The sequence below is a fragment of the Arachis hypogaea genome, chromosome 18 (assembly GCF_003086295.3).
Source record: "Arachis hypogaea cultivar Tifrunner chromosome 18, arahy.Tifrunner.gnm2.J5K5, whole genome shotgun sequence".
Taxonomy (NCBI): Eukaryota; Viridiplantae; Streptophyta; class Magnoliopsida; order Fabales; family Fabaceae; genus Arachis; species Arachis hypogaea.
Window position 1 is genome coordinate 5,960,806 of NC_092053.1, and position 20,783 is coordinate 5,981,588.

General features: G+C 40.4%; 3 protein-coding genes across 3 annotated transcripts; 1 reads left to right on the forward strand and 2 right to left on the reverse strand.

Moving 5' to 3' along the window:
• The first annotated feature begins 1,082 nt into the window (after window positions 1–1,082).
• LOC112770695 (serine/threonine-protein kinase D6PKL3) lies at window positions 1,083–5,975 on the forward strand. Its single transcript, XM_025815051.3, has 2 exons — window positions 1,083–2,044; window positions 5,101–5,975. Exons 1-2 carry the CDS (start codon window positions 1,434–1,436, stop codon window positions 5,900–5,902), a joined length of 1,413 nt encoding a protein of 470 aa, XP_025670836.1. The 5' UTR covers window positions 1,083–1,433; the 3' UTR covers window positions 5,903–5,975.
• Window positions 4,689–17,473, reverse strand: LOC112770696 (guanylyl cyclase 1-like). Its single transcript, XM_072224589.1, has 6 exons — window positions 17,334–17,473; window positions 16,427–16,564; window positions 16,209–16,333; window positions 15,593–15,704; window positions 15,022–15,096; window positions 4,689–7,669 (listed from the first exon to the last, which is right to left on the reverse strand). The coding sequence occupies exons 1-6, from the start codon at window positions 17,379–17,381 to the stop codon at window positions 7,232–7,234; spliced, it is 936 nt and encodes a 311-aa protein (XP_072080690.1). The 5' UTR covers window positions 17,382–17,473; the 3' UTR covers window positions 4,689–7,231.
• On the reverse strand, window positions 17,212–19,672 carry LOC112770697 (uncharacterized). The gene is made up of 6 exons (XM_025815055.3): window positions 19,374–19,672; window positions 19,025–19,174; window positions 18,553–18,626; window positions 18,267–18,385; window positions 17,939–18,022; window positions 17,212–17,490 (listed from the first exon to the last, which is right to left on the reverse strand). Exons 1-6 carry the CDS (start codon window positions 19,378–19,380, stop codon window positions 17,445–17,447), a joined length of 480 nt encoding a protein of 159 aa, XP_025670840.1. The 5' UTR covers window positions 19,381–19,672; the 3' UTR covers window positions 17,212–17,444.
• Between the last annotated feature and the right edge of the window lie 1,111 nt (window positions 19,673–20,783).

Sequence of the window (20,783 nt, forward strand, 5' to 3'; positions counted from 1 at the left end):
ACCTAGACCTATTATTAGCTTGTACTAAATCAAACTGAGATTGCATTAGTAGTAATTAACTATATCCGCGTTATACTTAACACAATAATGATGATAATAATAATAATAATGGTGAGGCCATCATGAAGACTTTGATGTGCTTGGGCCATGTTAAGTTGGATTGGATCATTTGGTTTTGAGTGGTTGTCTTTTGTGGGTGACGATTGATTAATGTGTAAAATTGCCAAATGACATGAAAAGAGAGACTGAGAGAGGGGTCATCAATTTAGACATGGCTCATGATAGCTACCATAGCTTTTGAGGTTCTATCATATAAAAGAAAATTAGAATATAGTATAATATAATGCATGGGATAACATTATAACAATGATCTTCTCAATCTAAAAGGGAAACCATGTCCCAGGTCATGCATATTGCACATTAATTAGAATTGGAACCTTCTCTTAGTGTTCACTTTGCGATAAAGATCTGTCTGCATTATGCAAGTAGTTAGCGGCTTTCATTACATTATGATATACGTCCCACCCACTAAATAATGAATACCATAATTGACATAATGGAACATAAAATTTAATACCATAGATAGAGGTTTCTTTGGGGAAAAAAATTATGTTATGGACTTATGGGTACCTTGCTTACAATAAAACTAATTTTATACATACTTCAGTATTACCCTATCTTAGTATCTTAACTTTTGAATTAGTTGGGTAGGAGTTAAATACTTCCTACAAAAAACACACAAGAATTTCTTGTGATCCCATTTACTCTTTCTTGGGTGGTAAGAACATTATTCTTGGAGGAAAATTAGATAAGTACGATTTCTTAAATTAAGTTAATCAAATTAATATAGTTAGAATCTCAATTTAATTTTTAAATTTTTTTTGATATTACAATTTTAAATGAGTTAATCAATTATATAAATTTTTTATTATGTCAGATAATTTTATAATTAAAATCTTGTTATTATTTCATATTTTACGTATTTAATTTATTTTATTTTATATAAAATTTAAATTTGGATAACGGTGACAAAAATAAAAAAACAAAGCCATGTAATAGACGAATAGGTATAATTTAATTGCATAGTGAAGCTATTAAGCTAATTTAGTTGAGCTTGAGCCCCATGGGTTGTTTGTTGTGCATAGAAGAGAAAAGCACAAGTATATGGAAACAGTGGCATAACGGGGAGAAACATGGGCCAATGAGAGATCCCATACTCATACTCGTAGCCCAAAGTGCATTCCATTCTCTCTTCTCCGTTTTCCTCGTTTATCTTCAGAGCCATCAACTGTAGACTGTAGTGTATAAAACTCACTCCACCACCAAACCCAACCCCGTTATTTCAACTATTTTTCATCCCTCCACTTTCCTCATTCCCCACTCTCGTGTATATAATAACAAATTAAACCCCCAACACTCTCAATAACACTCCAATGGACCCACCGCCACCACCAGCACCGCCGCCGTGGCAGGACGATCTCGCCGACGACCTCCAGTCACTCAGCTTCGCCTCCACGGCCACCACCACAACCACTGCCGACATCAAGCGCAGCACAAGCTTCGGCTCCGAAACCACCACACTCACGGCCTCCACCTCCGCCCGCATCCCTCTCCCTCCGACAAAGCCCCACGCCCCTTCCTCCGACCCCCGCTGGTCCGCAATCCACCGGATCCGATCCTCTGACGACGACTCCGCCTCCTCCGGCGGTCGCATCCTCCTCCCGTCCGACCTCGTCTTCTCCCGGCGCCTCGGCTCCGGCGACATCAGCTCCGTGTACCTGGCAGAGCTGAAGCCCTCCTCCGACGTAACGTTCGCGGCGAAGGTGATGGACAAGAAGGAGCTAGCTAGCAGGAGCAAGGAAGGGAGAGCGAGGACAGAGAGGGAAATTCTGGAGTTACTGGACCATCCTTTTTTGCCGACGCTGTACGGCGCCATCGAAGCACCTAAATGGCTGTGCCTCCTCACAGAGTTCTGCCCCGGCGGCGACCTCCACGTTCTCCGGCAGCGCCAGGCAAACAAACGCTTCAACGAAGGCGCCGTCAGGTAAGTACACTCATCACTGCTTTCTCAATTCCTTGTGTAACTAACTGCGTAGTAACCGTACTGTTTGTTGTTGCTGTTAATGATTGTGTGTGTGAGAGAGTGAGTATGAGAGTTGGAAGTGGAAGCGGAGGGAGTGGGATCCGGTGTTGGCGTGCCTAGCTAGCTAGCTAGCTTAGGGGAATCTTGAACCGTTATGATTAGTCCTAACCGACGATGAAAGTGATGGATCATCCAACCCCCTTCCCCCGCACTGTCGTTCTGTCTGTGGGATGGGACCCACCTTATGTCCCCATCATTTCTCAATCGCCGGAACATTCTTTCTCCGCCCTTCTCTATTCCCACCATCTTTCATTTAATCAAAAAAACACTTTTAACACTTTCATTTCTTAGAAGAATACTCCTCATTTTTAATCTACCACATAGTTAGTAATTTTGGAAGCATTTTAAGTGTTTTATTGTTTTCAATTATAAAATAAAAAATTTTGGTGATTTGTAATCATTAATTGGCAATCAATAGTGTTTTTAATGGTGTGAGATTACATCTAATGATGGGAGATCACTCACTTTTGTTTTGATAGTTAAGTACTGACCAGAAAACACAAAAATTGTTGGTCCCAAGACTTTTTCTTTAATTTATATTAATCAGTATTTTAAGTTAGCAGTCTAATAGTTTAAATTTAGTAATTTAATGTTATATTTTTAACTAATATTTTTAAATATTATTAACTAATTACGATAAAAAAGTAATAGATTGTGCTAGTGTTATACCATTATTCTATTTTCAGGCCACGTATTTTATTAGTATTTTTTTCTTATGTTAGACTACAAAACATGAATTAGCTCATCAAATTCTAGATGCACCTAAGTGAGTATTAAGTTTGCAATAGGCAAAAGAGGATTAAGTTTTTGTTATGTTTTATATAACAATAGCAGTACAATGTATAAGCAAACACAATTTTTGTTTGGGTATATGTACAATTTTTGTTTGGGTATATGTACAATTTTTCTATGACCATGAGTCCATGGCAGAACTTAAGTTAGTGCCCATAGACTGATAAAGTTACATAGTAATAATCATTCACGGGCTAGCTGCGTTAGTTCAGTGTAAACTCTTTTAAAAATAAACTAAATAAGTAAAAGGAAAAAGTAAAAAGAGATGAGGGTTGTGCATAAGCATAATGATGGGTAGGTCAACGTGCAATTAATTTTTGACAAGGCTTTCCAGCTTATGCTCACTTTAACCCGTTCGATTCCGTGATTTGTCTGAGCCACCACGTGTGTTTCGTTAAACAATAATAATTGGATCATCATTCTTGGCATGTGCCTATAATTTAGGTAAAATTGCTGCTTTTAAAAGTCAAATCCACCCCCTATATTAGTGTCACTCACCATACAAGCTAATTAGCTAAAGGAATAGCTCAATTTTTACTGTAGTACTACTACTAGCGGTGGAGTGGTACGTAGTAATTAACCTGCTTTCTATTTATGTGCACTGCAGTAAATTAAGGACTATCGCAAATCACAAATTTTCCTTTCCTTAATTGATATGTTTTCCTTTTTTGGCGAGATTAATTACTACTAGTAGTATATAGGTTAGGGTGTCCTTAAAAGTTGCAATTAAAAAATGAAATGCTATTTATTAATATTTTTACTAAAATCTTCATATTCGACGTTATTTGAGGTTGGGAAATACTACCATGTTCATATAAAATGCAAGGATATCCGGGCATCAACTGAGTGATATAAAATAATCTTTGATTGCATAAATTTTTGCAGGATTTCTGGCGATCTAATTTATTTAATTTTAATGAGAGGTTAATCTCGAAGTGCTCCCTTAATTCTTTGATTGGGACATGTTTCTCCTGAATCTGGTTTCTAGAGTTCATAAACCAGACATTTGGTTTTGTTTTCATTTATTATAAAATGCGCTTTCACTAACGTAACGTACTTAATTTGCTTTTGCTTGTTCCTTCTTGTTCCTGGTTTTTGGGGATAAAGAAAGTAAGAAATGATGTTTGCATTACTTTTATGTATATCTTTTTTGGTATTTTTTAATGATATAAAAAGAATTTTTTTATCTTTACTTACTTTTTATCAACTATTTTTAATATAAAAATAGATGTATAAAATAAGTGTACACAAGCGTAATAGATACATGACATTCTTTAAAGAAAATTAGTGTCTCATAACTTGTCCGTTTCGTGAAGCTTTTTTCCGACTTTAGATGCCTCTTACGTAGTATTAAGATTTAAGAAAGGAAAAAAAATAATAATAAACCCTACGTCTATACTAATGGTAGCAAAATTAAAGTCTGTCCTTTCATGTAAGTAACGATCTTCAAGAACATTACTTTAAAAATAAGAATATGACATGTTTGATGGAATGGGAAGATTATTCTCCAAATTTTGATTTGGTGCCATTATTTTTCGTCTTATTTGAGGCATCAAAAGTTTTCGAATTTATTCTCATTTTCTTCTTTTAGAGGACATTATCATTGTCCGAAAGATATTATGCAACATATGAAAATTCAAAAGCCAATAAATTTATCTTGTCTTACAACCCGACAATAGTTGCTATTGGTATGATAATGAACATAATGTATTTTAGACAAGTATTCTATAATATTCAATCAATATCCTAGAAGGATAAAAGAAAGAGCATGAATCCCGTCGATTGAAAAATTCAATTGTCTACAAGTGTAAATCTTTAGTGTTAATTGGATACTGAATTTGTGAAATAAAAAATTGAATTGAAGAGCATCTGGTCCTATAAGAGGTGGTTGCGATTAAGCAGTAGAGTAGGTCACGTCACCCTTATTAGAGTACAGCAAGATAATTGATGTCTCCTTTGGTTGATCCTTTCCGTAGGCCTAACAACCAATATTCTTGTGCACACTGTGTCATGTTGGCCAATAATCGTCCCCTACAGCCAATATAGATATAGATATAGATATAGATATGCCAAATGTACGCCAAGCAATATCTTCATATCCAAAATACTTACTAAGATTACAATATACCAAATTTAATTCAATGCTATTGGTGTTTAATTCACAGGTTCTACGCCTCAGAGGTGTTGGTGGCACTTGAATACCTTCACATGTTGGGGATAGTCTACCGTGATCTCAAGCCAGAGAACGTGTTGGTTCGATCTGACGGCCACATCATGCTCACTGACTTTGACCTCTCCTTAAAATGTGATGACTCCACAGCAACGGCTCAGATCATCTCTGATCAAAAGAACTCTCCTCATATATTCCTACAAAAGGATCTCCACACTGAATCCTCCCAATTCACATCGTCCTCATGCATACTACCAAACTGTATAGTCCCCGCGGTGTCATGTTTTCACCCAAAGCGCAAGCGAAAGAAGAAGAAGCAAGGCCATCGTGGTGGGCCCGAGTTCGTTGCCGAGCCCATCGACGTCCGGTCCATGTCATTCGTTGGGACCCACGAGTACCTGGCCCCGGAGATTGTGTCCGGTGAGGGACACGGTAGTGCCGTCGACTGGTGGACCTTAGGGATATTTATATTTGAATTGTTTTATGGTGTGACACCCTTTAGAGGCATGGACAATGAGCTAACCCTAGCAAACATCGTGGCTCGAGCATTGGAGTTCCCAAAGGAACCCAGCGTGCCAGCCACGGCAAAGGACCTTATCTCACAGCTATTGGTTAAGGACCCCGGAAGGAGGCTTGGGTCAATAATGGGGGCTTCCCCTATCAAGAACCACCCATTTTTTCAAGGTGTGAATTGGGCATTGCTAAGGTGCACAACCCCACCCTTTGTACCCCCACCTTTTACTAAAGAAGCTGTATCCGATGAGAGTTGTCCCGAGACTCCCATTGATTATTATTAATCATGGTACGTAGGAGCAGATGCGAACAAAAGTACAGTTATAATTAATATTATAGTTGCACGAAATTTAATCATTTCTCCCTCTTTTTTATCTATTAATTTGCACCTGTAGTTGATTAAATTTTCATCTCCACTTTATACTATTTAAGAGCCTTAAATGGCAACCAACGTTGATAATTAAACTTGATGACAAGTAATGGCGTAGCATGTGAATGGGCTCGAAATTTCACTTGGTTGGTGCTTATATTCTATAATGTAGTTGGCGATGGCAGTTGCACATGATTTTATTATTTTGTTGGAGGATACATAGCATGGACATTAAATGGGGTGTGTGATCCGAAGGTTCAACAGAACAAAATAGTGGGGTGAGAGACAACGTTGGCATAAACAAACAATGAGATTGACTTTGGGGAAGGGCTTAGATGGGAAAAGCTGTGGCCTGCGTGGTGGGTTTTGGATCTAACTTGCTGAAGGAGGAGGGGTCCCGGGTCTGGTTTCCGAATAGAGCCAATTTTGATGTTTTTTGTGGCGTTTTTATTGGTCTAGATTGAAGAACATGCATCTGACCACGTGACATGTCCTGTGTTTACGTGCACGAGACAACTGTTGTCCTTGGTTGCACCCACTATCAAAAGTTTTGATAAGATGACTCATTGTTAATATTGCAAATGTCTTATTGTCTGGGACCGAAGAGTGAGGAGGGTCCAATTTTTTTTTATTAACTGATTGATCTTGTATGATAAAGTGGACCATCAATTAGAGTCATTTTCAGTTTTAAAAGAAAATCACAGACTAATCTAAATTACTCGCAAGACTAGTATTCATTCAACCGGAAGCGCGAAGGTATACATTGTCTAGTGTCTTCTCACACATATCAAACTACAGTTTTAGAAGCACATTAAAATGTAGGTTCAACAAGAGGCATCCTAATTCTAGCTTAGCAGTGAAAATTGAGGATTATGCCATACTCCCAGGCATACAGTTTAAGCTCCTAGGGTTCATATTCAAAATGATGGGAAAATGAGCAAAGATGTAAACCATATGATTCAACCTAGGTAGATGAAATATTGAGAAGTGCTTCAAGCTTTATATGTGACAGTAAAGTATCATTCAAACTGGGAAAAACTTTACTGCACAACTGTAGCAGCATTGATATTTTGAGGACTGAATATTAGATGGTAAAATACCATCTAGAAGATAACTAAACACTGAAGATGTTAAATATTTAAATAAAATAAATGCTAGTTACATGTGTAGGAGACACGTACGCTGGCAACTTCAACAGAAACAATACATTGAAAATGCACACAAGTAATGCAAAGCTGAAATTTCAGTGCTCACCAGTATAGCCAGGGTTATTGCTGGAAACTTCAGGAACATGAACATCATCTTGCAATACATGACTAAAACAGAAACTTTTCAGAAGCAGATTGAATTGCACTTTTCCAGCGAGAATAATGACATGATCAAGGAAGAAGTTATAAACAAAAAACGTGTTATAATGCAATTGGAGTGACAAATTTCTTCTAAAAAGGATGGTATCAAATGAATAAACTTGGTTTACCACAGGCACTATGTAAAAAGTTGGTAAGAACGTGGAGTATGTCAATGTTGAAAAGCTATCATCAATTAAGTATTGAAGCCAAAAAAGAACAGAACATATAAGAAGAAACCTGTACCTCAATTTGCTTTGGTCAACTAATGCAATAGCAATATATTTACCTGACAATATGAGAATGGATATCTCTCTTCCACTAATTGATCTACACTGCAAAACGATGGAAAGGTTTGCTCACTAAATATTATAAATAAATGACAAAGTTGCTAGTGAATAAAATGTATCTAGTTGTTAGTTTCCTCAAGTCCAACAAATCTGGCATTACACACAACTTTATTTTTTATTGTTTTTTTTTTGTGATAAAAACACCACTTTCATTTTCCTATTCTTATTAAAAGTGCAACTAATTTCCCACCATTCAATTAGTTCTTGTTAAAATCTAGGGCAAAACACTATAATAAGCCAACATCAATCCAAATTTACCTATATGAGCCAAAATGAAAATCGATACAGCAATGAGCCAGATCATATTTTTATGTAATTCGAACCAGGGTAGTTGGAACTTCATCCTCAAATAATTCGAACCAGACCAGTTCGAATTTCGAAGAAAAAATTGAATGTAAATCGAACCAGACTGGTTCGAACTACCTATGCAAGTAATTCGAACCACTCCAGTTCGAATTAGGGGGAAATGTGTTCTTCATGTAATTCGAACCACCCTGGTTCGAATTACGCTTAAGCAAGGTTGTTAGTAATTCGAACCACCCTGGTTCGAATTACTAGGGAATGGGCTATATAAGGAGTTCGAATCAGCCTCATTCGAACCATTCTCACCTTCCCCTGCCCCACCAAATCTCAGAGAAAACGACCCAGATTCTCTCCGCGAAAGACCTGAACGCAATATTCTGCTCATGGGAGACGATCCGGCGCGGTTATATCGCTTGGACGGAGTCGCCCATATAGCTGGGGTCATCAACGAAGAGGTTAGTACGGAAATAACTTTGTTTTACCGGTACATGTGAGTTTGTGGTTTGGCATGCGAGTAAGATATTGGTTTAGTTGGTGGTTTATTTTAGTGGTTTATGTTAGTGATTTCTGTAAATGGTTTATGTTAGTGGTTTTTGTAAGTGATTTATGTTGGTGGTTTATCTTAGTGGTTTATCTTAGTGGTTTATGTTAGTGGTTTATCTTAGTGGTTTAGGTATGTGGTTTATGTAAGCGGTTTACGTTAACGGTTTACGTTTGTGGTTTTTGTTAGCGGTTTATGTTGGTGGTTTATGTTAGTGGTTTATCTTAGTGGTTTATGTTAGTGGTTTATGTTAGTGGTTTATGTTAGTGGTTTATGTATGTGGTTTATGTAAGCGGTTTACGTTAACGGTTTACGTTAGTGGTTTTTGTTAGTGGTTTATGTTGGTGGTTTATCTTAGTGGTTTATGTTAGTGGTTTATGTTAGTGGATTATGTTACTGGTTTATGTATGTGGTTTATGTAAGCGGTTTACGTTAACGGTTTACGTTAGTGGTTTATGTAAGCGGTTTAGTTGTGGTTTTATAATGTTAGATCTTTCATGTCAGTAGCCTATGGGGGTTTCTAATTTAAGTTTCTTATGCATATGGTTCTCGTTCTTGGTATTTTTAAGCGGCTATACATAGTAAGATTTTTTGGTTTATCAATTATCGTGTTGATTATGTTTGTCACCGGTAATTAAGTTGGTTCTAAGAATGCGGTTCATTTCTTCCGCAGCCTCAGCGATGCATCAGGAGCATGCGGCGGCAGCAGGGCATGGTCCTGGATGACAGATACGTTCCGTACCTGCAGATGGCTGGTCTTTACCATCTTGCAAGGTTGAACGATAGATGGTTCCGGTTGGACGAGGCCCTTGTGAGTGCGTTTGTTGAGCGATGGCGTCCGGAGACTCACACGTTTCATATGCCGTTCGGAGAGTGCACTATCACACTGCAGGACGTGGCATACCAGCTGGGTTTGCCAGTGGACGGGCGTTACGTCAGCGGCTGCCTATCAGAGTTCCATATATACATCGAGGGTGGCCGTCCAGCCTGGGTTTGGTTCGAGGAGTTGTTTGGAGTGGTACCTCCTCCTAGCCAGGTTCAGAAGTACGCGGTAAACTGCAGCTGGTTTCAGGAGACGTTTGGTGAGTGCCCGGAGGGAGCTGATGAGGATACTGTGCGTCGTTATGCCCGTGCGTACATCATGATGTTGTTGGGCACGCAGCTTTTTGCGGACAAGTCGGGCAACCGCGTTCACATCAGATGGCTTCCGTTTGTAGCTAGGCTGGAGGAGATGGGGACCTACAGCTGGGGTTCTGCAGCACTGGCATGGTTGTACCGGTGCATGTGCCGTGTGGCGAACAGAAATGTTATCAAGCTAGCGGGCCCACTTCAGCTACTTCAGTCATGGATTTTCTGGCGATTTCCTCGGTTTAGGCCTGCAGGATTTGAGACGTTCAGCTGGCCACTGGCCTCGAGGTACTTCCCTAATCTTTGTCTATTTCAATTTACTATTGGATACCCTAAGCACACATATAAGTAGCGGTAACACATGTGCATGTTGCAGGTGGTCAGGTTACATCCCTTCAAGTAGCGAGAAGGGTCCTAGAGTTCAGACGTGGAGGCTATGGATAGACCGGTTGCAGGATAGAGAGGTCAGTATGTAACTTAATAAGTTTTTTTATTTAACCACAATTTACGAGTTGGCATCACGAGTTGCCCTGACATTGTATCGTTCTGCGTGCAGTTTATCTGGATGCCGTACAGTAGCCCTGACGTACTTCAGGTCGTGCATCCCGAGGTTTTGGAGCCTCGACATATGGTGCTGTGGCGGTCTGTTACATCGCTTATCTACTTTGCCGTCATAGAGTGGCATCAGGTAAACAGAGTTCTTCCGCAGTTTGGAGGGGTGCAGCCCCGTCCACAGGCCGCCCTAAACATCGACTTTCTGATGTTGAAGGAAGGCAGAGGCGGCGATCGATGGTTCCCGTCCCATTTGCAGAAGTGGCATCAGTATTGGGAGGACCGTACGGAGAGCGTGCTGAGATTCGATGTTGTTGCTGACCCTGGTCCGTCGCATCTGTTCTTGGATTGGTGGAGTCAGCACGGGAAGAGGTTTTTGTCTCCGGATCCGCAGTTGGGCGATCCGAGAGCCGCTGCTATTCCTGTTGAGGCCTCACAGCGGGGAGCTGGGCAAGTACCTGAGATGGATCGGCCTGACGACGTGCCGGATAGGAGGCGGGTTGATAGGAGAGCTCGCGTGGGCACACGTCGTAGCCAGCGTGACTGGGGTTGGCTTGAGCGTGCTATGGAGGCTGGCGACGAGGCCGGCCCCGCTAGGGGTCGACGACGACATCATCCTGGCAGAGGTAGAGGGCGTGCTGCGGTTCATGCCGCTGCACCTGACCCTCAGGAGATGACGATGATCAGCATGGTCCTGAGGGCGGGGATGGTGCAGGGGCGGCCTCAGTTGCTGGTGGTAGTACCCAGGATGGGGTTCACGGAGGTGAGTGGTATGGCTCCGGGATGGGTGACGGGGTTGAGCCTAGTGACGCTGGACTTGGGTCCGGTCCTTTTGGACATTACTTTGTTGGAGTACCCACCGACGACCAGCCTCAGCAGGACGGTACTCCATGGGTTATTCCCGGATCACAGTGGCAGGACTTCCTTGGGGCAGATACGCTCGATCCGGACTTCGGCAGTCCACGGTTTCTGGCGGAGATTTCGGCTATCATGCAGGAGGACGAGCCGGGCAGGAGGCGTCCACAGACCCCTGCCACGCAGGCACCCTTAGATGTTGATCTGAACGAGCCTGCTACGACTCCTGTTGGTGACCAGTTTGCTTTGGGAGGTACCCCACATTCCGCTTACACCGCTGCATCACAGTCTGTCGCCGGGCCGTCTGCCGCACCACTCCATTTTACGCCACCCGCACAGCCTACCCCGCATGAGGACGCAGATGAGATAGAGGATGAGGAGCCGTTCATCCGCAGAGGTCAGAGGCCACAGGTTCCCCGTCGTTGTGGGACAGGCTCCCACTTGTTTAGATGATTTACATTTCATGTATTTTGGACGTTAGGGTTCACTCATGTATTTTAGATGATTTACTTTAGAGCTATTTTTCCTTGTTGTTTGCTCATTTTATTGTACTTAAAAATCTGTTATTTACCTAATGGATTAGTGACTATGTATTATCATTGAATCATATAACACTGTAGTTATCAACTTTTGCAGTCATGGGATTTCTAACCAAATTCAAATTCAGATGCAACTTTTTCATTACTAGAAGGTAAAAGGATAAACAGATAACACAAATCATCTTAAATAACAAGTAACAGGAAAAATAAAATCAATGAACACTAACAATAACAAGATCGCTACTACTGGCCCCCCGTGTGAGACGGTCCTCCAAGCTGTGGGCAACTCCTGCGGGTGTGTCCGGGTTGGCGACAAAGGCCACACCTCTTTGGCCGATTCGGATCTGCCTCGTCCATGTTCGTCCGTATCCTAGTGGATCTCGGACGACCCTCTCTTGCCCGCCTCTTGGCAGGGTCCGGGATCACGGTTGGCCCGTCGTAAGGTGGCCAGAATCCCTCCAGTATCGGCGGTGTGAATCCCATCTGGTACACACGGAACACTGAACTAATCTGATACACGCTGTGAACATAAGAGGACCAGGTAACCCGTGAGTAGGCGCAACATGCAAGTGCGTGCTGGCACGGGAAATGAAGTGCCTGGAAGTACCCGCAGTCACAGGTCCTGGATGCAAGCGATACTCTGTAGGTACCTAATGAGAAAGAGCCCGTCGGGGTGGTCTCGGCTACGGTGAACTCGGAGTTATCCCGGTCATACAAAGTCACCGTGAAGCACCTCGAATTCTTCAAGTTGGCCTCTATACACTTCACCAAGTACTGACTGAATTGCTGTCCGGTTCCCATCTGGGCCTCAGCCTCTCTACCCTTGCGAACAAAGAGTTCCGCAAGCCTTCCATATGTTGCCTTCACCAAAGAGCAAACAGGGAGGTTTCTGACACCCTTTAGGATTGAGTTCACACACTCCGAGATATTCGTCGTCATGTGACCGAATCTCCGTCCCTCGTCACGATGCTGAGTCCATAAGGAATAATCAATCCGGTTCGCCCACTCACACATCGCCGGGTCTTCAGACCGAAGAATATCAAACCAGTAATCAAACTCAACCTCGGTCTTGGCATATGCGGCATTCACTAGAAGCCTACGTGCATCCTTGCCCTTGAAGGTAAGGGCAAAATTAGCCGCTACGTGTCGAATGCAGAATGCACGGTATGCAGATGGAGGTAACCAACCCCCGTCCGGAGCCTCAAGCGCAGCCTTTATGCCGTTATGCCTGTCCGATATAACCAGAAGACCGGGCTGCGGTGTCACGTGCTGTCTAAGGTGGGAGAGAAAGAATGACCAAGACTCTGCATTCTCACCTTCTACTAGTGCGAATGCAACGGGTAGAATGTTGGAGTTCCCGTCCTGTGCAATCGCGATGAGCAAAATACCCCCGTACTTCCCATACAGATGGGTCCCATCAATGCTAACTAAAGGCTTGCAACGGCGAAATGCCTGGATGAGCGGTGGAAACGTCCAGAAAAGTCTGTGAAAAAAAGCTTGAGACTCGTCTACTTGTCCACTAACTCGAACGGGGCTCGTCCGTAGGATTGCAACAGTACCGGGCATCGTCAATTGGACTCCCAAAACCCACCTGGGGAGCTCGTTGTATGACTCATCCCAGTCACCATATACGAGGGCAATTGCCTTCTGCTTCGCCATCCAGACCCTCCTGTAAGTCAGCCTAAACCCGAAGTGTGCTGCCGTGGCATTTAGGAGCACCTTGATGCTGACGGATGCATCGGCCCTAACCATTGGCATAACGAACGCGGAAATCACATGATAATCCAAGCTCCTGTGGTCACTCGAGATGGAGGTCGCAAGACAAGTGTGAGGTCCATTGTACCGCTTGACCTCCCAAATGCCCTTGCGCTTCCGCAGACTCAGTCGAATCAACCATGTGCACCCATTCCCAAACTCAGAACACTTGCCCACATAACGGCGATGATCAGACTCCACAACCTTGTACTGTACCCCTCGCCGGATGCTGTAAGTCTTCACACTTAACAGGGCCTCGTCTTTATCCTGAAATTGCTGACCAACCTGGAACTCTGTCAAACCAGCAGTCCCTTCAGCATCTCTAGCTCCGAATCCAACAGAGTGCCCTGAAACACCCTCTTGCCTCATGGCATCTAGGTCCAAAGAGGAAAAATGTGGTGGATACTGCTGTGTGCCAGAACTAGAACCACCGACTACCAAAGCAGGCTCAGTCGCTCCAACCTCGTCGCCGCTGTCATCCTCAATCATATCCGGCTCGACGTCGTCCTCCTCTACATCACCCAACACTCCGTCACCGACGCCAACCGGTGGAACTCCCTGTAAAGCGTTCGGCAGAATATCAACTGATCCTACCACGTCGCCTACTCCATCATTCAGATCAACAGCAAAAGACGGGGAGGCGACTGGTTCGACCGCTGGCTCGTACACAGGGACGGACGAAGAAGCAACGGCAGGCCTTGAACTCGAACCGGCTGCCGCTGCTTCAGTGGTGGCATTCCGGTTCGAACCCCCTGAGCTGGATACCACATCAACCAACTTTGCCAACAACTCTGGTGTCCTAACCACGGGAAACTGCCTCCGACATAGAAACATGACTTGCAGGTCCTCATCACTACCAATCGTGAAGCAATCATACTTCACCGTATCCTGCAAGACAGTGATTGGAATGCGATAGAAAAACTTCTTCACTCGCTTCGCACCTTCCAGACCGAGTTTCATCAGCACAGATCTAACAAGATCATCATAGCTCGTCGTTGGTTTCACGACGATACAGAGAGGATCCTTATCTGTGAACTTCACACCGGAGCGAGTTTTTCTCTTAATGGATCCTCTATGGTGAACCAAAACCCCAAAACTCTCCTCACTAGCCATATTACACCCTCTATGAGAGCAACTCACGTTTAGAACCATATATATACTGCACTGTCTACCACTAATTCGAATCGGACTGGTTCGAATTCAATTTGTGTAATTCGAACCAGCCTGGTTCGAATTACTTGATGCAGCTTCTCCCTATATAATTCGAACCAGTGTGGTTCGAATTATGTGATACGTTTTCCTCCCAAGTAATTCGAACCACCCTGGTTCGATTTACTTGAATGAATTTCCCTCTTCATAATTCGAACCACTCTGGTTCGAATTACTAATGAATTGAGTTCGAACCACACTGGTTCGAATTATATAAATATAGGGTTTGGCTCATTGCAGAAACGAATTTCAGTTTGGCTTATTTAAGTAATTTTCAACTTCCCTTGGTTTATTCTGGTTTTTTGCCCTAAAATCTAAGTATAACAATAACCCATTAATAGAAATAAATGATCCTAAAACTTCTTTTCTTCTCCAATAGGAGTGAATCACAGAAATTCTCTTAAAACCAAAACTGAAGGGAACCAGTAAAGACAAGGACAACACTCACAACAGACCTGTATGCCAATTCCAGACTCCACTGCCTTTTGAAATAGCATATCTAGTCTGACTAGATTATTAGGCAATTCCTCCTACACAACATTTATCACAAGTTTCAAAGAGGCATTTAGCCAAGCGTGGAAACATTTTAGGCAAAACAAATCCACCTTGCTGTCAAACTTAACTATATAGCAATCAATGGTGTACTTCAAGACAATATAAGCTTTGATAAATTTATTGTAGTACTAGTATATTTTAACTCATCCAAATCACTATCAAAGAAAAACTCATCTCTTAGATTCATCTTACTACAAAGACTTAAGTGTACAAAGATAAAATTAGGATAAAAGCTCATTATTTGTCCCTGAAATTTTTGGAATATCAACATGCTTTTGGAAAGATTATAACAAGTGGTCCTCAAATAGAAGTAATTAGTCCAGGAGTTACCGCAGGAGGGCCAAAAAAAAAAATCACTCCAGGATCAAGTGAATCTCTGGAAACTTAAACTGATATTTGGAAAACTATTCATAAGCTGGGATTTATTCAAAATAAAGAGCATGTAACTACTTTATTGAGCCAGAGAATCACCTTGTAAAAGGATTCAACAGAAAAGTTTGGGTTTGCACCAAATGTTACAGTGAAATAGGAAAATGCAACAAAAAACTTCTGCAACAAATATGCCAAATCAACTGTCCAGACACTGCAGAAACAATGTTCAAAGGAAAGGCATTTAGTTTTAGTATGATTATCAGCAAATGGAAACTTCAATTTTGAATAACAGAACCCGACACAAAAATGAAATACAATTTTTCTTTTTCTATGTATCTAGTCTAGAAAATGTATGTATCTAGGCATAGACCATTTGGTCACAGGTTGGTCCAAAAGATAATGTGAATATACTAAGAAATCTTGCACCTGATTAACATTCTAAGATTTTCAATGGGACAGAGCAAAGGGAAGGAGAGGAAGACTAGAAAGGTACTTGTATAGGCATAATCCTATGGTGCACACTCTCAACTTTGTGTTGAATATAGTGAGTCCAACATATAGTTGTGTGTGCCTACCATAGACAGTTTACCCTGTTAAAAAATCACAATGTTACTTCCTTCAGTAGACATACTCATGTTTATATGTCATCTAGGACTACAAGCATTTCATATAACATAGCAACTAGGAGTTTCAAGCTTCTTATAGTGGGAAAGACCTATTAGTGCAGCATAGCTCAGCCAGTGCTTGAATATCACGGTCGTTGACACCAATAGTTTTCAAAACCATCGAGGCACAAGCAAGGCCACAATCCCATGTATATATTTGGTTTACATGTGGTACCTATAAGCACGATTAGCATACAAAATCAACGGTAAAATAATAGCAGTCTGATAGATAAAGAAAAAGATATTAGCCAGAATCACATGCACTTACATCAACAAAGCGCGAGCGGCATAAGGAGGGAAGATGGGACTCTACGTTATTGTTACTTGGTGAATGCTGAAACAAGTAGGGATCTATGGCACTCAAATTATCTCCTTTCAATTCTCTTTCGTCTTCTGTTTTAAGAATCTTGTTGAATAACAGGTATAAGGGCCACATCAGTGACCAAATTGATTGTGTAGAATGTTTACTGTGAAACAGAAGTTCAGGACATGAACAGAAACAGAGTTCAAAGGGAATTTTGGGGATCCTTGTTGCGTGTGTTCACTCTCAACCAAACCAAAAGAAATGCAATGTATATGCCACGTACAGCAGCTTTTGACATAAAACTGATTAGAAGGCAAGCACAGAATTCTTCAATTTCTTTCAAGCTAGTAGTTAGGATCTAAACTTTTCCAAAGCCAATCCAAACCGCAACATCTAACAATGCTGGAATTAAAAGTTAGGAGGTTTGACTTTTCGTTACGTAAATTTTTTCACAAATTCAGAGATCAATGTATGATAAAGTGGAGATCACAGACTAATCTAAATTACTCGCAAGACTAGTATTCATTCAACCGGAAGAGCGAAGCTATACATTGTCTAGTGTCTTCTCGCACATATCAAACTACAGTAATTTTGAATGATGTCAATTTGAAAATAAAATAAAATCTGTAATGGTTAAAAGCTAAACTAACTATAGCCTAAAATCATGCATTTCTGAAATCCTGTCAGAAGGAAATGATATCTTTGCTACAAACCTAACAAATATATAGCAGAGTTCTAAGTTGATCGCATTAGATATAATGTGACTATTTCCTTAGAAAGTAGAGGGAGCACAGGTAGAATGAAAATGTTGACTATTGAGGGCACCAAAATACATACATCGTTAAATCTATGACAACAAAAATAGGAATACCATATTTCTAAAAGATTTGGATGGATGCATATAACAAGGTGCCACCATAATGCAGGTTCAACCTTCATCTAGGAACCAAATTTCTGTTGCTGATTCCCTAATGGACCATCCTTATTTTCTGCTATCTATGCCCTGCTTTAAGGACTCCAACCTTTTCCTGCATCAAATCCGTACATAACAAAATAAAATGAACAAGTAAAACCAAGCAAGCACATAATTGAAAAGTAACAAGAAGCAACACGAACTGAAGATGATGGCACTGACGTCTGAGTGATAAACTTATCAAATAATCTTATTGGCTATTAGCTCCACAAGTTTAGCAATGGCAAAGGCAGAGGCCACTAGATTAAATACTCATATAATCAGATTGATTAGAAATAATTTGTTGAAGATATGAAGAAGTTGAAATTAAAAAATGTACTTACAAAGAATCATTTATGTTTGGAAATGGAATCTTCTAAAATGAGTTTTTCTATAAATTGAGAAGCGTAAGCGTAATCGTAAACCATAAATTCAATAACCAAGTCATAATCTTAATCAAATAACTTAAAAATGGCAAACAAGCTATAATTGACAAAACAACAATAATGGATGACAAACATTACTTGGTATCAGTTAAGCGGCCATGTAAACTCCATCTTTGGCGAAAACCTTCCATGCCTTCAACTCCACTAGCAAGAATGAGGCGCCTATGCATGAAATACAAGAATATAAGAAACTGATACATCGAGAATTTCTACATTGTATTCGTAAAATCATGCATCCAATATTTATTTTGAATGCTCAATGACAGAGAAAGAAAGATAAACATGGCCGATTAAAATGCAACCAATAGACACTAATGATTGTAGCTTTAATACAACTATATAGAGTCTAATTTATGCAAATGCATGAAACCAAGGTCCTTAGATTGGTGACTACTCTTTAATGTACCTATCCAATGACGTAACTTCTTTCTCAAGCTGGGTAACTCTCTCCTTGGCTTCATCGAAAGGCATTGATGAGCCCAATTTCCGCTCACTTTCTTGAAGACGATTCCTAATCTCCTTGTCCTGCATTTTTTTACCCAACGAGAAAAAAGAAAGAAGATACATTAACAATTAAATGCACTTCCCAGAACTCCATCCGCAATAATGACAGTATGAGTTGGGTGTAAGATGGAAAAGAAGGATGGAAGAACAAAGAAAAATATATCTGTAATATATGGCAATCGTATCACCCTTCTTTCAGCACATTGTTTATAAAGAGCAAGCTCATCCTGGCAGAATGGTTCAATGTCATTGATTTGCAAGCCTAACAAGTTTCAAATGAAGCTTATCAAATATCCAGAAAAGACAACGTTTTAACAGGCATCTAATACTAACCGTAGGGGACAAACAACACAAACCATGAGGATTTATCAGTTGCTTGGAACTTATTTAATTTTAAGATCATTGCCCCTCCAGTTTCTTCAGACCCAATAGATATTAATAATGGAGGCAATATTGATACACATTTTAACCACACTTTAGTCCCATAAAATCGCAAGCTGATGGTCCTAAGTTACACATACTTTATAATTCTTCTTAATTACCACTGCATTCATTGCCTAAGTGCTTTATCTTCCAGTCTAAGTTACAACAAATGAAGCGAAACACAAAAAGCTTATAGACATTTAATCAAGCAAGTAACATGCAAAGAAGAAAGCTTACACAAAAACAGGTTCTTGAGGATTCCATCACACAAATCAACACCGCGGAGAACATGGGATGCGATTTCAGGTGGCACAACAGGTGACGGTGGACCCATCATCAGGTCATCGCCCACCAGAATCGTTTCTTCCATAGTTGGCTGTGAATCAACTGAAACACACATATACATGTTTATCATGAAACTCTCTCGCTATAATACATGAAAATTTGAAACTTTCCCCACGTTTATACGAAGCTAAATCGAAAATTAACAGAACACTATGAACTACTTCCGAGCTCAACCGAGTTGAATCAAAAGAAACTTCGAACACAGAAGAAATCATGAAGTGAGTGAGATGAGCTGGAATACCATCCATGGTGGCTGTATGGTGTTGGAAAATGCGAATTCTTCGGAGCTCAGAGTTAGTGAGTCGTTGGAGATGAGTGGTGCAATGTCGTCGGAGCTGTGGCTGTTACCGTCGCGTGGAGGAGCAAGAGAAATGAATGACCAGTGTACAAGAGATGGCTGCTGCGTTTGGGGTTGGGCCTTGCAAGGCCGTAATGTGGGCCCTTATAAGAAGCTATTTTTGTATTTTAGTTGATGGATTTAAAAATTAAAAAAAAAACAGAGAGAACCAAAAACTGAAAAATATAAAAATAGAAATAAAATCTTAGGCTTGGGTTTGTCGACCCAAATTCAGTTGTATGAAACTATGAATTATATAGTTGAGACGAAAAATGTGAGTTAAACTCTAAAATAGTCTTTAACAATGACATCGTTCACTAAAATCGTCTTTGAGATTTTAATTACACCAATTATGTTTTAGAAATTGATAAAAGTGCACTATGTTAGTCCCTAACCCGTTTCCATTAACGACGTGATGATATGGCTTGATGACGTGAAATATTAGAGACACGTGTCACTCCATAGTTTAGTCACGTGTAATGATATGATGATGTGGTGACCAATGACACGTGGCATGCTGATGTGGATGATTGTGCCACGTGTCACAATGCTATTTGACCACATGTCTATTTGTGTCACCTGTCGCAACAGTCCCTAAAATTGAATGTCGTGCACCAAACTAGTTCCTTTACCATTTTTTCTCCTTTTTTTTCTATAAATTTCAAATTCTCAATATCTTTAAATGCATTAATTTCAATTTTATTTTTTCACACGTTATTCAAATACAAGTGTTTTTATAAAATATTTTTTCTCTTGCAGATACCCCTAACCGCCGTCTTGGAGTTGATGTGAAGGCATTTCAAACACTTTCACTACCATCTCCGACCTCTTTCAATGCTTTTATAAAATATTTTTTCTCTTGCGGATACTTCTAACCACAGTTTTGGAGTTGACGTGAAGGCATTCCAAGCGCCCTCACTACCATTTCCGACCTCTTTCGTCTAGATTGAAAAGGTCAGAAATGATAGTGAGGGTGTTTGAAGTGCCTTCGGTCTAATCCATTTACACACAACGGAAACATGTATTTCATAAGAACAAAAAAAATATTTATTTTAAATCTTGATTTCTTGTTAAAAACTCATATCTTTTAATGAAAAAATGTGTCTAATCAATCATATAATTCTTTTTTATAATAACATGCTTATATATTACAAAATATACCAATGTTAAATAATTACAGAAAAAATTATATAATTAAAACTAAAATCTTAAATTTTTTTATGAAAGCACTTGTATTTAAATGATATATGAAAAAATAGAATTGAAATTAGTGCATCTAAGATATTGAAAATTTTAAATTTAAAAAAATGAGAA

Excerpts from the sequence above, each read along its gene's own strand:
- LOC112770696 (XM_072224589.1), bottom strand. The coding sequence starts at position 17,381 with ATGGTGGCACCTTGTTATATGCATCCATCCAAATCTTTTAGAAATATG. Across the intron at positions 16,334-16,426 it reads GCCGCTCGCGCTTTGTTGAT|GTACCACATGTAAACCAAAT; the intron begins GTAAGTGCATGT and ends TCGTGCTTATAG. Across the intron at positions 7,670-15,021 it reads AGTCTGGAATTGGCATACAG|TGTAGATCAATTAGTGGAAG; the intron begins GTCTGTTGTGAG and ends ATCGTTTTGCAG.
- LOC112770697 (XM_025815055.3), bottom strand. Across the intron at positions 18,627-19,024 it reads CCTCAAGAACCTGTTTTTGT|GCTTGCAAATCAATGACATT; the intron begins GTAAGCTTTCTT and ends GAAACTTGTTAG. Across the intron at positions 18,386-18,552 it reads AACAATGTGCTGAAAGAAGG|GACAAGGAGATTAGGAATCG; the intron begins GTGATACGATTG and ends AAAAAAATGCAG.
- LOC112770695 (XM_025815051.3), top strand. The coding sequence starts at position 1,434 with ATGGACCCACCGCCACCACCAGCACCGCCGCCGTGGCAGGACGATCTC. Across the intron at positions 2,045-5,100 it reads TTCAACGAAGGCGCCGTCAG|GTTCTACGCCTCAGAGGTGT; the intron begins GTAAGTACACTC and ends TTTAATTCACAG.